The sequence below is a fragment of the Dendrobates tinctorius genome, unplaced genomic scaffold (assembly GCF_039654945.1).
Source record: "Dendrobates tinctorius isolate UK_male_01 unplaced genomic scaffold, ASM3965494v1 ptg000039l, whole genome shotgun sequence".
NCBI lineage: Eukaryota > Metazoa > Chordata > Amphibia > Anura > Dendrobatidae > Dendrobates > Dendrobates tinctorius.
Window position 1 is genome coordinate 32,693,987 of NW_027361707.1, and position 15,321 is coordinate 32,709,307.

Here is a 15,321-nt window from a genome sequence, read left to right on the forward strand (position 1 = left end):
GCGCATGCAGCTTACTATACATGTTTTTAGCTAATTAAATAAAATGCCGTGGGGTCCCCCCATAATTTTCTTAATCAGCTGAGGGAAATCAGACAGCTGGGGCCTGATGTTTATAGTCTGGGAAAGGGGTAATGAACATGGAGATTGCCAGGACTTTACTGTCAGCTCACAGCTGTGTACTTAGCCATTAGTGGTTATTAACAAGGGGTAACTCCCCCAAAAATGAGGTGGGGGCCCCCCATTATTAAAAACCAGCAAAGGCTAGGCAGACAGCTGCGTGCGGATATTAATAGTCTAACAAGGGGCAATGGATATTGAGGCAAATCCAAGACTAAGAACATCAGCCCTCAGCTGCCCCAAAAATGGTGCATCCATTAGATGTCCCAATTCTGGTGCTTAGCCTCCTCTCTTCCCATGTGCAGTGGCAAGTGGGGTGATAATATCGGGGTTGATGTCAGCCCCCCCGTCTGTGATATACACTCATTACTAACCTCATAGTCAAATTTAATAAAAACAAACACACAGTAAAGTCCTTTATTTGAAATAAAAACTCCCTAACCCTCTTTTACCCATTTATTAGGCCTGTTTCACACTTAAGTTTTTTGTGTCAGTAGTCATCCGCCAAAAAGGCGGAGAACGGATCATTAGCCGTGGAAACACCAACGGGAGCCACCGGACCGTTGGTGCGCCGGGATCCGCCGATGAGGGAAAGTTAAAGGAACCACGCTGAAATAAAAATACTTCCGATGTCCGTGAAGAAGAGGCCGGGCTGTCGCGGGAATGTCCGCGAAGAAGAGGCCGGGCTATAGGAGGAAGAGGCCGGGCTATCGCGGGAATGTCCGCGAAGAAGAGGGCAAGCTATAGGAGGAAGAGGCCGGGCTATCGCGGGAATGTCCGCGAAGAAGAGGGCGGGCTATCGCGGGAATGTGCCGGGCTATCGCGGGAATGTCCGCGAAGAAGAGGGCGGGCTATCGCGGGAATGTCCGCGAAGAAGAGGGCGGGCTATCGCGGGAATGTCCGCGGCAAATGGTCGTGATGAAGATGTCGGGTCGCCGCAATGTCGTTTGGGATATCGGCATTCACGCAGTGAGGAGAGAGATTTTTGTCCAGCAGCCACACTTGATTTAGGGTTAAATCTGTGGCGAAAGGCAAAAATGCGGATCCGGCCGCCAAAAAAAGTTGCATTATCCGTCCTGTGATGTCAGCAGACGCCAAAATTTTGGCTGATCCGCAGAAATACGGATGGGACGGACAACCATCAGTCAAAATCCGCCGATAATGTAAGTCAATGGGGAAGAAAAAACGGATCCGCCAAGAAAAATGGTGGATCCGTTTTTTTTTTGCAAAACGGCGGATTTTGACGGATGGTGTAAAACTGATGTGTGAAACGGGCCTTTGTATCCAAAGGAAAATAAAAAAAACAAATCCTCACCTGTCCGCCAATAAGTGGTGGCTCAGTGAATAGCACTGCAGCCTTCAGCGCTGAGGTCCTGGGTTCGAATCCCACCAAGGACAACATCTGCAAGGAGTTTGTATGTTCTCCCCGTGTTTGCGTGGGCTTCCTCCGGGTTCTCCGGTTTCCTCCCACATTCCAAAGACATACTGATAGGGAATTTATATAAAAAATAAAGATTATTATTTCTCCTGCGACAAGCCTAACTTAGCTACATCTGGATAATTTGCCGAGCGATCACATAAAGTGCGACCACTCAGTATCCAGGAGACACTGTGAAGAACGGACATCAGTTAGGTTACTGGAGTTCGTCACCGCTCGCTGCCTCACATCAAAGGTATTGGATATACCATGGCATACTGGGAAGACAGTGATCAAGAAGTGGCTAAAATTTGCCGCAACAGTGACATTACCTAGGACTGGACATCCCTCAAAAATTAATAAAAAACAAAAAGAAAATTGGTCTGTGACAATGCCAAAAGGCCTGCAGCACCATAAAAGGAACTGCATGAATTTCTAAGTACTGGTTGTGTACTACACTTGACAACAATCTACCCTGTTCTTCATATGTTTGGTCTGAGGGATACATTGGCAAGTCTTTTCTTACACAAAAATGTCCAGATATGTTTTGCCAAATCCTACATTAAGTCTCCCAAAAGCATATGGGAATATGTGTTATGGTCTTATGAGACCAAGGTTGAAATTTTTTGCCATAATTCCAAACGGTATGTTTAACACAAAGCCAACACTGCACATCACCAAAAGAACACCATATCCATGGTGCAGCATGATGGAGGCAGAATTATGTTTTGGAGCTGTTTTTTGTTACCTGGAACTGGCCCTTTTTTCAATATTTGAGGCCATAATGAACAGTTACAAACCTCAGTAAATTTTGTATCAAAACTTTCAGTCCTTTGCTAAAAAGATGATGAGGAATTTCACCTTTCAGCATGATAGCGAACCGAATCATACCTCCAAATCAAATTAAGAATGGCTTCTCCAAGAGAAGATCAAAGTGTTGGAAAGTCCCAGCCAGAGCCTAGGCCTGAAGTCAATTGAAAGTCTGTAGGTGATCTGAAGAGGGCGCTGTACACGGGACATGTACTCATAATCTGACTAATTTGGAGCTACTGCAAGGAAGAGGGGCAAAGACTGCAAATTTTAGATGTGCCTTGCTAATAGACTCCTACCCTAAGGCTGGGGTCAGACTTGCGAGAAACTCGCACGAGTCTCGCATCTCAATACCCGGAGATGTGACTGGAGTGTGCGAGTGCAAGTATTTCTATGCAGCTGAGCGCTCCGATCCGAGTTCCGACGGCAGTGCTGGATATTGAGATGCGAGAATCGTGTGAGTTTATAGCAAGTCTGACCCCGGCATAAAAGGCTGAATGCAGTCATACAGTCTAAGGCCGGGGTCCAACTTGCGAGTGTGATGCAAGAAACTCATATCAATACCCGGCACTGCCGCCGGCACTCGGACCGGAGTCTGCAGATGCAATACATGCAGCCGCACACTCCGGTCCGAGTGCCGGCGGCAGTGCCGGGTATTGATGCTAGAGCGTTGCGCGAGTTTCTCGCATCACACTCGCAAGTGTGAACCCGGTCTAAGGGTACTTCAACAGGATATTAGTTAAACTCCTTTCACTAACTTTGACGTACATGTACGTCAAAATTAGTGTCCCTGCCTTTGATTCTTTCCCCACAGTTGATTGCTGAAGCACTGCTTTGTATAGCCCAAGTTTTACAATACAGTGAACATGGTAATTAAAATACCCCAAAATCAATTGTGGAATTGCAATTTCAACGCATTTCCCCTTTTCCAGTACACTATATGTTAAAATGAATGGTGTCATTAAAAAGTACAACTCGTTCCGCAAAAAACAAGCCTGTATTTGGCCTGAGAATAAAAAAAAAGTTATGGCTCTTGGAAGAAGGGGAGGAAAAAACGGAAAAAAAAATGGGAAAATCGCTGAGTAGTGAAGGGGTTAAGGGTTTACGGATTGGCTTACAGTACTAATGTAAGCCAATAGGGCTGTTCACATGGATGTTTTTTTTTCACATCTGTTTTTTAAAATGTAGCATGTTCTTTTTTGATCCATTTTACAAATGGAATACGCCATAATAAACTTGAGGGAGGGAATACCGTATTCATGTACGTTTGATCAGTTTTCGCATCCACCTGTCTCTGACAAATAGAAAAAAATAGCCATGAAAAAAAAAAAAGTGGGGAAGAACTGATCAAATATGTGTGCAATTCTCCTCCATACTGTGTCATTATACGTCTGTACTGTGAATCCGTATGATGGACGTATAAAATCCACTGGTGTGACACAGTCCTAAGGACTCAAACATCCGTGATTCTCATACAAGGTCTACCTGAGATATTTATGGATAGACCTCATACCCATTATCCTGTAGTTTCTGTGGCTATTCACATATCAGATTTTTTTTTTTGTGTGGCTGTAGTTGTCCACATGAAAAAAAAAGATGGAGACTTGTCTGTTTTTGGTCCTAGACTAGGATCAGACTCCAAATACAAGTCTATGGGTTCTTGAAAAAATCTGACAACGTTCAGATGCCATCCGTGTGCTATCAGTACTCTTTTTAGCTATTGTCCCATCCCCTGATGAAGCCGAATCTGCGGTGAAACATGTTGGAAGGACATGTGCTCTAGGAAAAACTGGCCTATTTGCCCTATAATGTTGACACACCGGGGTGTCACTAAGTGATATTTGGCACCTCAACATTATATTAGGCAAAGTAGGGACAGAACGTTTCAGGTTTAGTTTTACCCCACGATTTTAATCCATAATAAAAGTTACCGTACGTTTTAGGACTTGTTAGTGAGGGTTGCCTAATTGTTAAATATAACCCTCCCAAGCCCTTAATAGAGCTCCACAGTTTGCACATTGATAGTGTGCTATCTGCGTCCTATCCGATTTTCATGGTTGTTCTGAAAGAAAATTGAAAAGCCTTCTCATATGCTGAAAAAAAAAAACTGCAACTTTTATCTTGAAAATTGACACTGATGAAAATCTCATCCAGAACACTTAGGTAATTTAGACTATTTTCTGCAAGTGAAAAAAAAAAATGTTTGGATAACTCACTTTTGCTCATCACTATTTACTACCCATTTTTATGGATGCCATGTAATGCCACGTTTCACCTGTAGTGGCCGCTGTAGGAGAAATGTTCATCCTCAAGGATTCCAGCCGATCACTAGGTTTATCTAGCCGATGCGTGAGATCAGCTGATCACCAGCGGATTTAACTGCAGAAGTGTTACAATAATATTAGAAAATATCTTTTATTACATAATATATTTGGACAGACATGAAGTTCTATCCCAGAGATTACTGTTATTGACTTTCTCAGTTTTATCACAGCGGTCTTTGTTTTTATGTGTGATATGTGTCATACGTTTCTAACTGAGTCCATGTTTTTAAGAAGCCTTATCAGCCCAGTGTATGGTGGTGGGGTGACCTCAGCCAGAGCTCGGGGAAGATTATAGGTCTGCAGTGCTTTTCTAGATGATGAAATTCCTGAGGAATTTTACAGCTTATTCTCCAAGCATTGGAAAGTGTTCATGAAAATATATGTAATTCTTGGTCTGATGCAGACGACTAGGCAGAGTATTTGTCCTCTGAAATCAGTTGGTTAGACGTTTATTGTGCTTGGTTTATTACGGTCAAGGCATAGGATACATACATGGGCGTCATTACACAAACACTTACCAAACTAGAAGTGTGGTTTTACCTTCACGGCTATGACTTGTGCAATTCTGTGCTCTGTGCCTCTTATGCAGAGCTCTAAACTGGTGCGGTAATATTACCAGTGCTTCTGTAGGCATGAATGTCAGGGCCGTGGCTCAGTCTGCAGTCATACCAGTGCCTGAAGGAGAGCAAAGACCCCCTCTGCTTCATAAGAAGACCCCACTATTATGGTGCACAGTACAAAATGTTAGATATGGTATTTTGCATTGCCATCCATAAACTTTATGCCTCTGTATGAAATGCATGCACATAACATACCGGGTGTTCTAGTTCTAGGAGTCCCATAATTCTCCCTTCTGAATGTCACAAGGTGTTCAGCAGTTTTTTTTTTTTTTTTTGGAACTTTCTGCTGCGTTTTACAGTACCAACAAAGTATGAGTTTTCAGAAGTCTCATGCACACACATTGATTTTTTTTTTTTATTGTAGTGCTGAAGTGGTGCTTCTAATCCTTAAATTCTCTGCCCCTAGTCTTATACTCGCCTGTTGCCATCTTCTCCTTGTATCACTGCCGCTCCCATCGATCTCCAGCAGTTTGTGACTTGCCGGATGCCTCTAGTGAGAGAGCCAGAGGTCACTCTTCAATACAAGCCTATGAGATCCTCTTTCTGCCTCTTACATTGGGAGCTTGTGATCGATACTTCTGGCCAGTCAGAAGTTGCAATCACAAGATGGTGCTGCGGGATCAGAGCTGTGCTGGTGAAGACGCCAGACTGCAGCCAGAGACCTTAGATTAGTAGCACCACTCCAACACTGCAAAAACCAAAAACGCTGGAGTGGTGCTTTAAAACAGAGCTGTTGTCATGTATATGTAATGTTGTTAATGGTCCATGGGTTTATTTTTTCCCTTTCAGGAGCTGCAGGATAATGATGATGACGCTGAGGTGGCGCAGTTGAAAAAGACGTTAAGAGCACAACGTCAGAAAAGGAAGAAAGCGGTACAGTACTTTACTTGTCTCCACAGAACTAGTTTTATTGCATTTTACTTTCTTTTAAAGCTCAATGTAAAAAAAAAAAGTTATTGACCTCTAAAATAAAATAAAACCGTGCGGTATGCTGTACAAAATCCCCCAACGTATGCTCACGTTTCCACTCCAACACTACTGCTTCTTCAGCAATGTCCCTCTCGGTAGATCTTGTTCATTGGGTATTGCGTCTGCCAGGAAAAAATTGACGAGCAGCTAATCATTGTAGGATCCTCGTGTACCTAGACCTTCAGCTGCCATTGTATTACATCCGAACCTTGCAGTTTACTTGCTGAGAGCTGAAGGTTTGACACATGGAAGCCCCTCACTATGAAACCAATTGGATGCCGCAGTTGGCACTGATTGCAAGGTTTAAGTGATCGTGATCAGAGTTCTCTCCAATCTCCTGGACATTAAATTGGGGTGCCAGCTCTATAATACTCCCTGTGCCAGCGGTAAAGTGCACGTACAAGTAATGACATAGGCACCACTCCTGTCTTGGCGCTGTTACTGTGCCATAATAGTGTGGCGCCTCACACTAACTTCCTACCTGCCCCCACTTAGTAGGACTTGGAAGGAGAAGATGGGTTTCAGGTGTACAGTTCCATGAAATAACTGTTGGCTGATTGTTTCTCTGAGATGCAGGTTTTTTAATGGGGAAAGGGGAATAAACTGCTGCCAGAATCTTTGCCGTTTACTTCCCATGTCATAAGAACTAAGGATCGGGAGTGATGAGCATCCTTGTTAGGCCGGGGTCACACTTGCTAGTGCAATGCGAGAAACTCACCTCAATACCCGGCACTGCCGCCTGCACTCGGGAGTGTGTGTGGCTGCATGTCTTTCTATGCAGCTGAACACTCCGGTACGAACCACCGGCAGCAGTTCCAGGTATTGGGGCGAGAGACTTGCGCAAGTTTCTCGCATTGCACTCGCAAGTGTGACCCCGGCCTTACACTCAACTTCCGCCGTCAGAGCAGAGGCAGATGGCTTCTATATGTATTCGATGAGTGGTCCGGCCAAGGTCTGTTTCGTGTGCTTGTGCACCTTTACAAAACAGGTAATCAGAGGAATTCCTTTGACCCTACTTTAATAGAGCAATTGACATTGTATAACCAAATATTCTGGATTATCAGACGGAGTAAAAGACATTAAGAGTGTAAGTCCAAAAATGTAATCGTATAAGTCTTGCAATTGTTTTTTTTTCCTGCTTCTTGCCTTATTAAACCCCAAACTATATTTCATTTATGTGCTGTCTGATGTAGTCGATGACCAATAAATACATTTAAAGGGAATCTGTCACCCTGTTGTGCTTTTAGAGTTATGACTATGGGCATACATACAGGTTGTATACAGGTGAAATTAGTCATACCTGTATGCCTCCTGGATGTGGCATTGTTCAGTAAAAATCATCTTTTATAGCTTTGGTCCTCCAGGCTATGGTGGGTAGGCTGCCTTGAAGATAAGACTGCCTCTGGTCTTCATTATATAAGATTTCTCCTCCCCTTCTCTTCAGACGTCCCTTTTATGTCATGTGCGTGGACAGAAATCCCATTCCATTCCATTACGTTCGTAACAAAAGGGTCCGTGCCATACAGACCCATCAAGATAAAAAATAAATTCCAGAATGGTGGTAGCACTGCAATGTGTGACCAGATCTGGGAGGAGGGGATTCCTAGCACTTTATACATGTCTTACTTTACAAACTCTATGTCCTTGAGAAATTAATGTACCGTAAAGGAAAACACTAGGACAACCCCTCTAATGCTGGGTACACACTGCACCTGTCAGCACTGTGTGGTGTCTACACTACGAATGTGTGCCCTCTACAATGGTCATTGTCTGAATGAATGTCATAAATTTTATTTGCTATAGAAGGCCATTGAAAAAGAGGCACACCTTCAGGTAATACGCTCTTTTGCTGCTGCTCTGTGAATAGGAAATGCACTTTTACCAGTATTGGACACACGCCTTCCGAATCGAGGACTAAAAAACACACTTTTGGCATACAACTTGTGGATGGGTGGCCTACGGGAACGGTAAAGTATGACGGGAAATTTCTCATTAAAAAAAAAAAAAAAAAAGTCCAATTTTCATCAGTGTCCAGTGACTATTATCAATGATTTTCACATATGAAAAGAGAAATAAATAGATGACAAAACGTCTCCTGTCCATTGCAGTGTTGACTGTACACTGATACCATCCATGTCCTGACCGTTATTTTTTCACACCCATAGACTTATGTGGGCACTTAGATCCGACACTCCAATCAAAAACAGTTATGTCACCGTGATTTATTTGCGAAAACGCAGTCTGCAAAAAAATAAAACCATGGACATGTGAATGCCATTATAGACTTTAATGGGTAGATATTGTATTCAAGAAGATCCCAGATAGAACGCGTACATGATTCCCAGACTTATGAATAAGGCCTTAGCAACACATAAAATAGCTTAATAAAATTATCACTCAACAAACATGAGGCCCCGCCATGACTACATGTGAATCTGATCCATTAATCACTATATTCAAGAAAATGTGTTTGTTTTATATGGTTTTATAAAAAGAGACATCACCCGCTGTTGTAGAATGAAGCCAGGCTTGTGGAATGTAACATCTACTCCATGTGTTCTAGTTCTTACTCTCCATCCCTCTGAGATTTCTGTATAGTTGTAGATGAAAGGTCCTGAAACTTTTGTTGTTGCTGGATTTCCATGGTTTCACATAACTATTGCATGCAATAAATCTGTTACGGTTTAGCGGGGCCCATTTGTAGGCAGTTCTGTAGTAGGAGCTGGACATCACTTATGGTGACTATGGTCATTTTTTGCCTACAGATAAAAGACTTGGAACTAGGTTGTAGTGGAGCGGTGGCTGGAGGTTTTGCATCAGTGAACCCTCTAACATAATTTCCATTGGATATTTTGGCCAGTATTATGGGTCCCCATAGCAGATAAATATTTTTATCTTTCTTATGCATAGTAATAAATGCACACACATCACAGTATGATGATGATGCACATAGTGATGTCATGGTGCGGAGATGATGCACATAGCGATGTCAGTGGTACCTGGCGGCTAGACTGGAGTCTTGCAAATCTCTTACCTTCCAGGGTCTCCGGCGCGACCCTTGATTGGACAATTTAAATGTTGCATCAGGGATGCCGTGAGGTAATAGATTTTCGGGACTTCTGTCTAGCCACTGGGTACCTGTGACCTGGACTCTGGACTGGAGTCCCGCGGATCAATCCTCTCGTCTCGATCAGAAATGGGCACCTTAGTTGTTGGTGCTGTTCTATGTGTATGTTGTTCAGCTTATAAAGTGCTTCATCCATGACCAAGTGAGTGACAAGATCAGAAAGTATCACCTTCATTTATCAGAAGAATAAATGCGGATACTGCTGAGATTGTGACACCTGACAGGGCCCATAGCGGTTGCGTGATCTGACACTATTAGCGGAGCACCACTGTATGACACAACCCAATCTACAACATTTAGTCACAAATCATACTTATGACCCCATCATTATACACTGAAATGAACACAGATCACACTTTACACCTCTCCCCCACTTAAATATAGATGCAGATCCCTGCCCAAACCCCAACCTATACCTTTACCGACGTCAGACGTTCCGCTCCTCACCCTCTCCCCATTTCTTCTGATCTCCGCCACAGACCACTTTTTGACATCAATGTCATCAGCATCTATTATGGCACGCCCCGGGTTACTGTTATTAGGGCTCCTATTATACTATCTACTAGCCTACGACACTGGACAATTTTTGGCAATTTTACTTTTAATGTTAAATCAACATGACAGAAAGCCAAAAACCAGATGGAGGATTTTCTCTGCTTAGTGTTAATGACCAGAGCTGTTACTTAGAAATACGATGATCATATTCAGCTTTCTTATGTGTTCATGTCAGGAACGGTGGAACGCACAAAATAAAAATAAATAATAAAGTGCGTTCGCCGCTCGGGGTCCACCGTGCAGTCGGTGTTACACCGCTGTAATGACAGATGAGCAATATGGCGGTATAATGCGCACAGGATAGACTTCACCCGAAGTGTTCAAAGCGTGCTCTGTTCACACACAGAGGTGCCGCAACAAAAACATACAAAATGCTGAGCCTGTTAGTGTCACAGACCACAGGGAAATGCACACACGGTATCTGGTCACAGGAGCAGGACCCAAGGCAGAGGAGCTACGTCCGTCTAGACCTACCGTGTGTGCGGCGTCGCTACTGCGGATGCCAAGGAGGGCTGCAACTGCAGCGCGGCGTAGGGCATGGCCGCTGGTCGACAAAGCTAGGAGGCAGGCGCAATGTCGGACGTTAGAGTAGAGGTGCAGTGTGCACAGTGGCGCTGACTGCTGTACTAATTCCCTATCCACATGCGTAATATCAGAGAGAAGGGGTTTCAAATGAGTCAGTCACCAGAGTCATACATCCGTCACCATTCACACATTTAGCTTGAAAATTCTATACTAGCGCATGGCCGAACGGTCATGCGCGCTTTTTATAGCCGTACGGGACCTTCCAGATCTCCAAGATGGACCAATGAGATCTGGAGCAGGACCTGGGCACATGACTCCCAATCTCCAATGGGAGATCGCCTCGTGAGCATGCCCAGTAGGAGCACAGAAGAACTTAGTCTCTGGAGCGGTCTGCTGCAAAGTAATCTTCTCTGCAGTAGATAGACAGCAGGAGACCGCAGAATGTGAGGCTCTGGATTCCTGCAGAGCAGATGCAGAAACCAGACGCCTAACAGTTCACTTCAGAGTTTCTTTAATCACAGGTACCTGACGTCAAAATTCTGCTAGATTTAGCACAAATCACTATTGGTGGAATGGGCGGTAATACCATCCGCACTAATGAGTTCCTTGGAGAATAACTATAAAATCGTAATGGATGTGGGTACAGTTATGCCCTGGTAGCAGAGTTTTTACTTATCAACCCTCAGACAAGATGTTTTGTCTTGGTCCTGCTCTCCCCTTGGCTCTTAGGCACCACGGCATACAGCATCCCGGGGCACCACGGCATACAGCATCCCGGGGCACCACGGCATACAGCATCCCGGGGCACCACGGCATACAGCTGTAGGGGTTGAGCAGGTCCTCAGGATGCAGTGACGAGACATGAGACAAGGTATGACTTGTATAATAAACTTTTATATATTGGAGCCACTAGGGCTATGCTGAACAGGCAAACAGTAGTAACACAAATCTGTCCTCGCAGGGACTCAATAAAATAAACAATACTTTTCACAGTAACTGGGAGTAACCCGGCTAGTTCAGGTGTCGAAGGCCGGAATATGGCCAAACTATGGTACCTATAGCTATAGTCCACTTATCCCTCCATGCGTCACTCGGGATCGCAAATGCGGCCGCTTAGAGTTCGTTGATGCGGCGGCCTTGACACTACATTATTCCGGGAAGATTTAGGCTCGACAGGCCCTGAAGAAAGGGTGCCATTGGGGCGCAACAGGCCCTGAAGAAAGGATGCCGGTGGGGCGCAACAGGCCCTGAAGAAACAATGCCGGTGGGGCGCAACAGGCCCTGAAGAAACGGTGCCGGTGGGGCGCAGCAGGCCCTGAAGAAACGGTGCCGGTGGGGCGCAGCAGGCCCTGAAGAAACGGTGCCGGTGGGGCGCAGCAGGCCCTGAAGAAACGGTGCCGGTGGGGCGCAGCAGGCCCTGAAGAAACGGTGCCGGTGGGGCGCAACAGGCCCTGAAGAAACTGTGCCAGTGGGGCGCAACAGGCCCTGAAGAAACGGTGCCGGTGGGGCGCGGTAATGGCGCAGTTTCCTCAAATGGCCGGTGGCCGTCCTCCGCTAAGGGTCCCTCCGTAACCGGGACCTGCGCCTCTAACGTCGCCTATGGCGAAGTGGCATCCCCTGAGGCCGATGATGACGGGGTCGCCGCGGTGGGAGAAGGCCGGGGGGCAGTGTCCAGGCCTCTGTGACCGTTTTATCTGTAGTCACAGCCGCGACCTGAGGTAACGGATCTCTCCCACAAAGGCGGGGGAAGGCGGGCGTGGCTCTCTGAGAAAGTGGGCGGGAAGCGGCCTCCGGTAAAAGTCTCTCACGTCTCACTTGTCGGTGAGTGCGCAGTCTCCTCCTCACAGGCTCCTGTCGGTGTCCCCTCCAGTCATCCGGCTTCCTGCCTCCTCTCACACTCTCTCCCAACTGCCAACTCAGCGCGCCCCCTGCCCCTTTTATCCTCGCCCCGCCCCCTGTTTCCCTGACAACTTCGGTCATGTCTCTCCCTTTACTGTTCTCCCAGTATTGTTCCCTCAGGAACCCTGATGGCGGTCCCCTGGGTACCGGCCCGATCACTGTCTGGGAGTCCTCCTCCCCACACAGCATCCCGGGGCACCATGGCATTAGCTCATTATCTACTATGGCATCGGAATAGAGAGAAAAAACAGTACTTAGGAGAGATTAGAATGTGGGTCACCCAGGAGTTTTTCCCGGAGACTGGTAGATCTCCCCCTTTTTATGGGACGTTACATAGTATTTCGGAAGGTGTTCCATTTTTAAGATGAACATTCCATTCTTGGATCCTTTATCATGCTATTGATTAGCTGCAGAGATCATATGACATAAAAGGAATTCCAGTGCCGACACCGCTGGAATAGCACTGGAGGTGAGCATAAGTGTTAATATTTTACTGAGGGGAAACGCAGGGATTCAGAATGGGTTGTCTATGTAGTGGACAACCCCTTTAATCCCTTTGTATTTGTATCATTTCATTTACTGTACACATAGGCCCCAATTCATTATTTGCAGTTTTTCTTTTTGAAGTCCATTCTCTATTTCGGCTTGTGGTTTTCACTTGCGGCTTTTGAGCCATATTCTCCAATATGGCGCACACTCTTTATGCGTTTTGCATAAAATAAAAAGGCTCTTTTTTGTCGTTGACTCTTTTCACGACTTTTTAGTTTAGCAAAATGGAGAAAAAAATTGCATTAAAACAACTGGCGCACATAAAGTCACACAAGTAAAGGACCGGAGCACATTTGTGCAAAATTTTAACATTTATTTGAAAAGGTCGCAATTGATATATCAGTTCTAAAACAACTGGAAAAGCCAAACTGAAGTAAAAATCAGAACATGAACTAAACAACAAAAGACAACTTTAAAGGGAAGGTGGCGTGTTTTTTCATATTTTAATGTAAAAAAGAAAATAGTATAAAAACATATTGTCCCCTAAGCTTGACTCAGTGGTGTGTATGGATTTTTTTTTTTTCTGTAGTAATGCAGCCACTGGGGGCTGCCATCTTACCTCTCTGGCTGCTGAACGACACTTTCCATGTTCATTTACGGCAGTCCCTGGGCATAAGAGACCATAGTTGGCTGCCGACCCTATCTCTTTCATTGCAGCTGCATCATGAGTGAACTGGACACGCCTCTGTGGGCAGCTCAATTCACAGCTGTTTGTGTGGCCAGGCGCCATCTTATTAGAGCCCAGTGCTTTTCTTTTAGCTTCATTTACACTCTATTGCAAGCACTGGATACTGTACTGTTCCAGCATAACAGGGCTTGGATGTTCACTCTGCACATACCAGCTGCAGGAGAGGAACCAGGACGAGCTCTTGGACACCAAGCTGCTCTTTCCAAAACACCCGACCAGCTGCTGCCCCTGCTGTTTCAAAACACTTGGCAATCTGCTGGACATCTAATCCTCTCCTGTGTGATACTGACTGCTGAGCCCTGTATCTAATCCTCTCCTGTGTGATACTGTGTGCTGAGCCGTGTATCTAATCCTATCCTGTGTGATACTGTCTGCTGAGCCGTGTATCTAATCCTCTCCTGTGTGATACTGTCTGCTGAGCCGTGTATCTAATCCTCTCTTGTGTGATACTGTCTGCTGAGCTATGTATCTAATCCTATCCTGTGTGACACTGTCTGCTGAGCAGTGTATCTAATCCTCTCTTGTGTGATACTGACTGCTGAGCTGTGTATCTAATCCTATCCTGTGTGATAGTCTGCTGAGCCGTGTATCTAATCCTATCCTGAGTGATACTGACTGCTGAGCCGTGTATCTAATCCTATCCCGTGTGATACTGCTCTCCTGAAATACTTTCTGCTGTGGTCACCCTGCTCCTCCACCATATATCTCCCTCTGGGCCCCCCCATAGACCAGCACACTGCTCTCCTGAAATACTCTGTGCTGCTGTCACCCTGCTGCTCCACCATATATCTCCCTCTGTGCCCCCCATAGACCAGCACACTGCTCTCCTGAAATACTCTGTGCTGCTGTCACCCTGCTCCTCCGCCATATATCTCCCTTTGTGACCTCCCCCATAGACCAGCACACCGCTCTCCTGAAATACTCTGTGCTTCTGTCACCCTACTCCCAGAATCCTTGCTGCCTGCCATCCTCGGTGACCGAAGACCCCATTCCTCTCCTCAGATCCCGTCCTGGCGATGTGTGAAAGCGAGGCGACAGAGGCCTGATATATAGTGGAAGGAGCACGGTGACAGCAGCACAGAGTATTTCAGGAGAGCAGGGTGCTGGTCTATGGGGGGCGCCGTGTTCGGTGCCAGGGATTGTACATAGAGCGCTGTGTTTTATACACATGGATGGACCGTCTTCTTGTCTGCGCCACAGAAATCCAGGAAACATTTCTGATTGATGACCCGTCCTGATCCCGACTTTGCATGCAAAGACAGTCAGTAACTTTGCAGGCCTCATCAAAATGGCTGCTCACTGTTTTCCTAGATGTCATCCTCTCTTTTCCCTTAGCAAACACCCAGAAGGGGAGGAGAGGAGTGACACCACACCCATGTCAGCAGATTCCGCCCATAATTACTGCAGTGCAGTAATGTGAGCTAGTTGTACACTAGGTTTCTCCTTCGTCTCATTGGGGGACACAGGTACTGTGGGTGTATGCTACTGCTATCTGGAGGCTGACACTAGGCAATACAACACAAGGTTAGCTCCTCCCCCGCCGCATACACCCTCGCCCTGATTGCGGGCGGAAACCAGTTTTTTTTGTTTAGTGTCTTATGGCGGCACACACACAGTCTGGATCTCTCCAGACTATTTTTTTCTAGTTTACTATGAAGATGAGACAGGGGCGACGGATCCTATTGAAAGGGTCCGATCTCCCCAAACCATCAACGGGCGAG

At 45.7% G+C, this 15,321-nt stretch overlaps 1 protein-coding gene across 2 annotated transcripts in view; it reads left to right on the forward strand.

Annotated features, from left to right (window-relative positions):
- CC2D2A (coiled-coil and C2 domain containing 2A) overlaps positions 1-15,321 on the forward strand; it is a 177,837-nt gene that overhangs the window by 12,012 nt on the left and 150,504 nt on the right. For both annotated transcript variants that reach the window (XM_073574599.1, XM_073574600.1), the window contains exon 2: positions 6,078-6,161. In XM_073574599.1, coding sequence (XP_073430700.1) covers positions 6,078-6,161 — 84 coding nt within the window. The remainder of the gene's footprint in view (positions 1-6,077; positions 6,162-15,321) is intronic.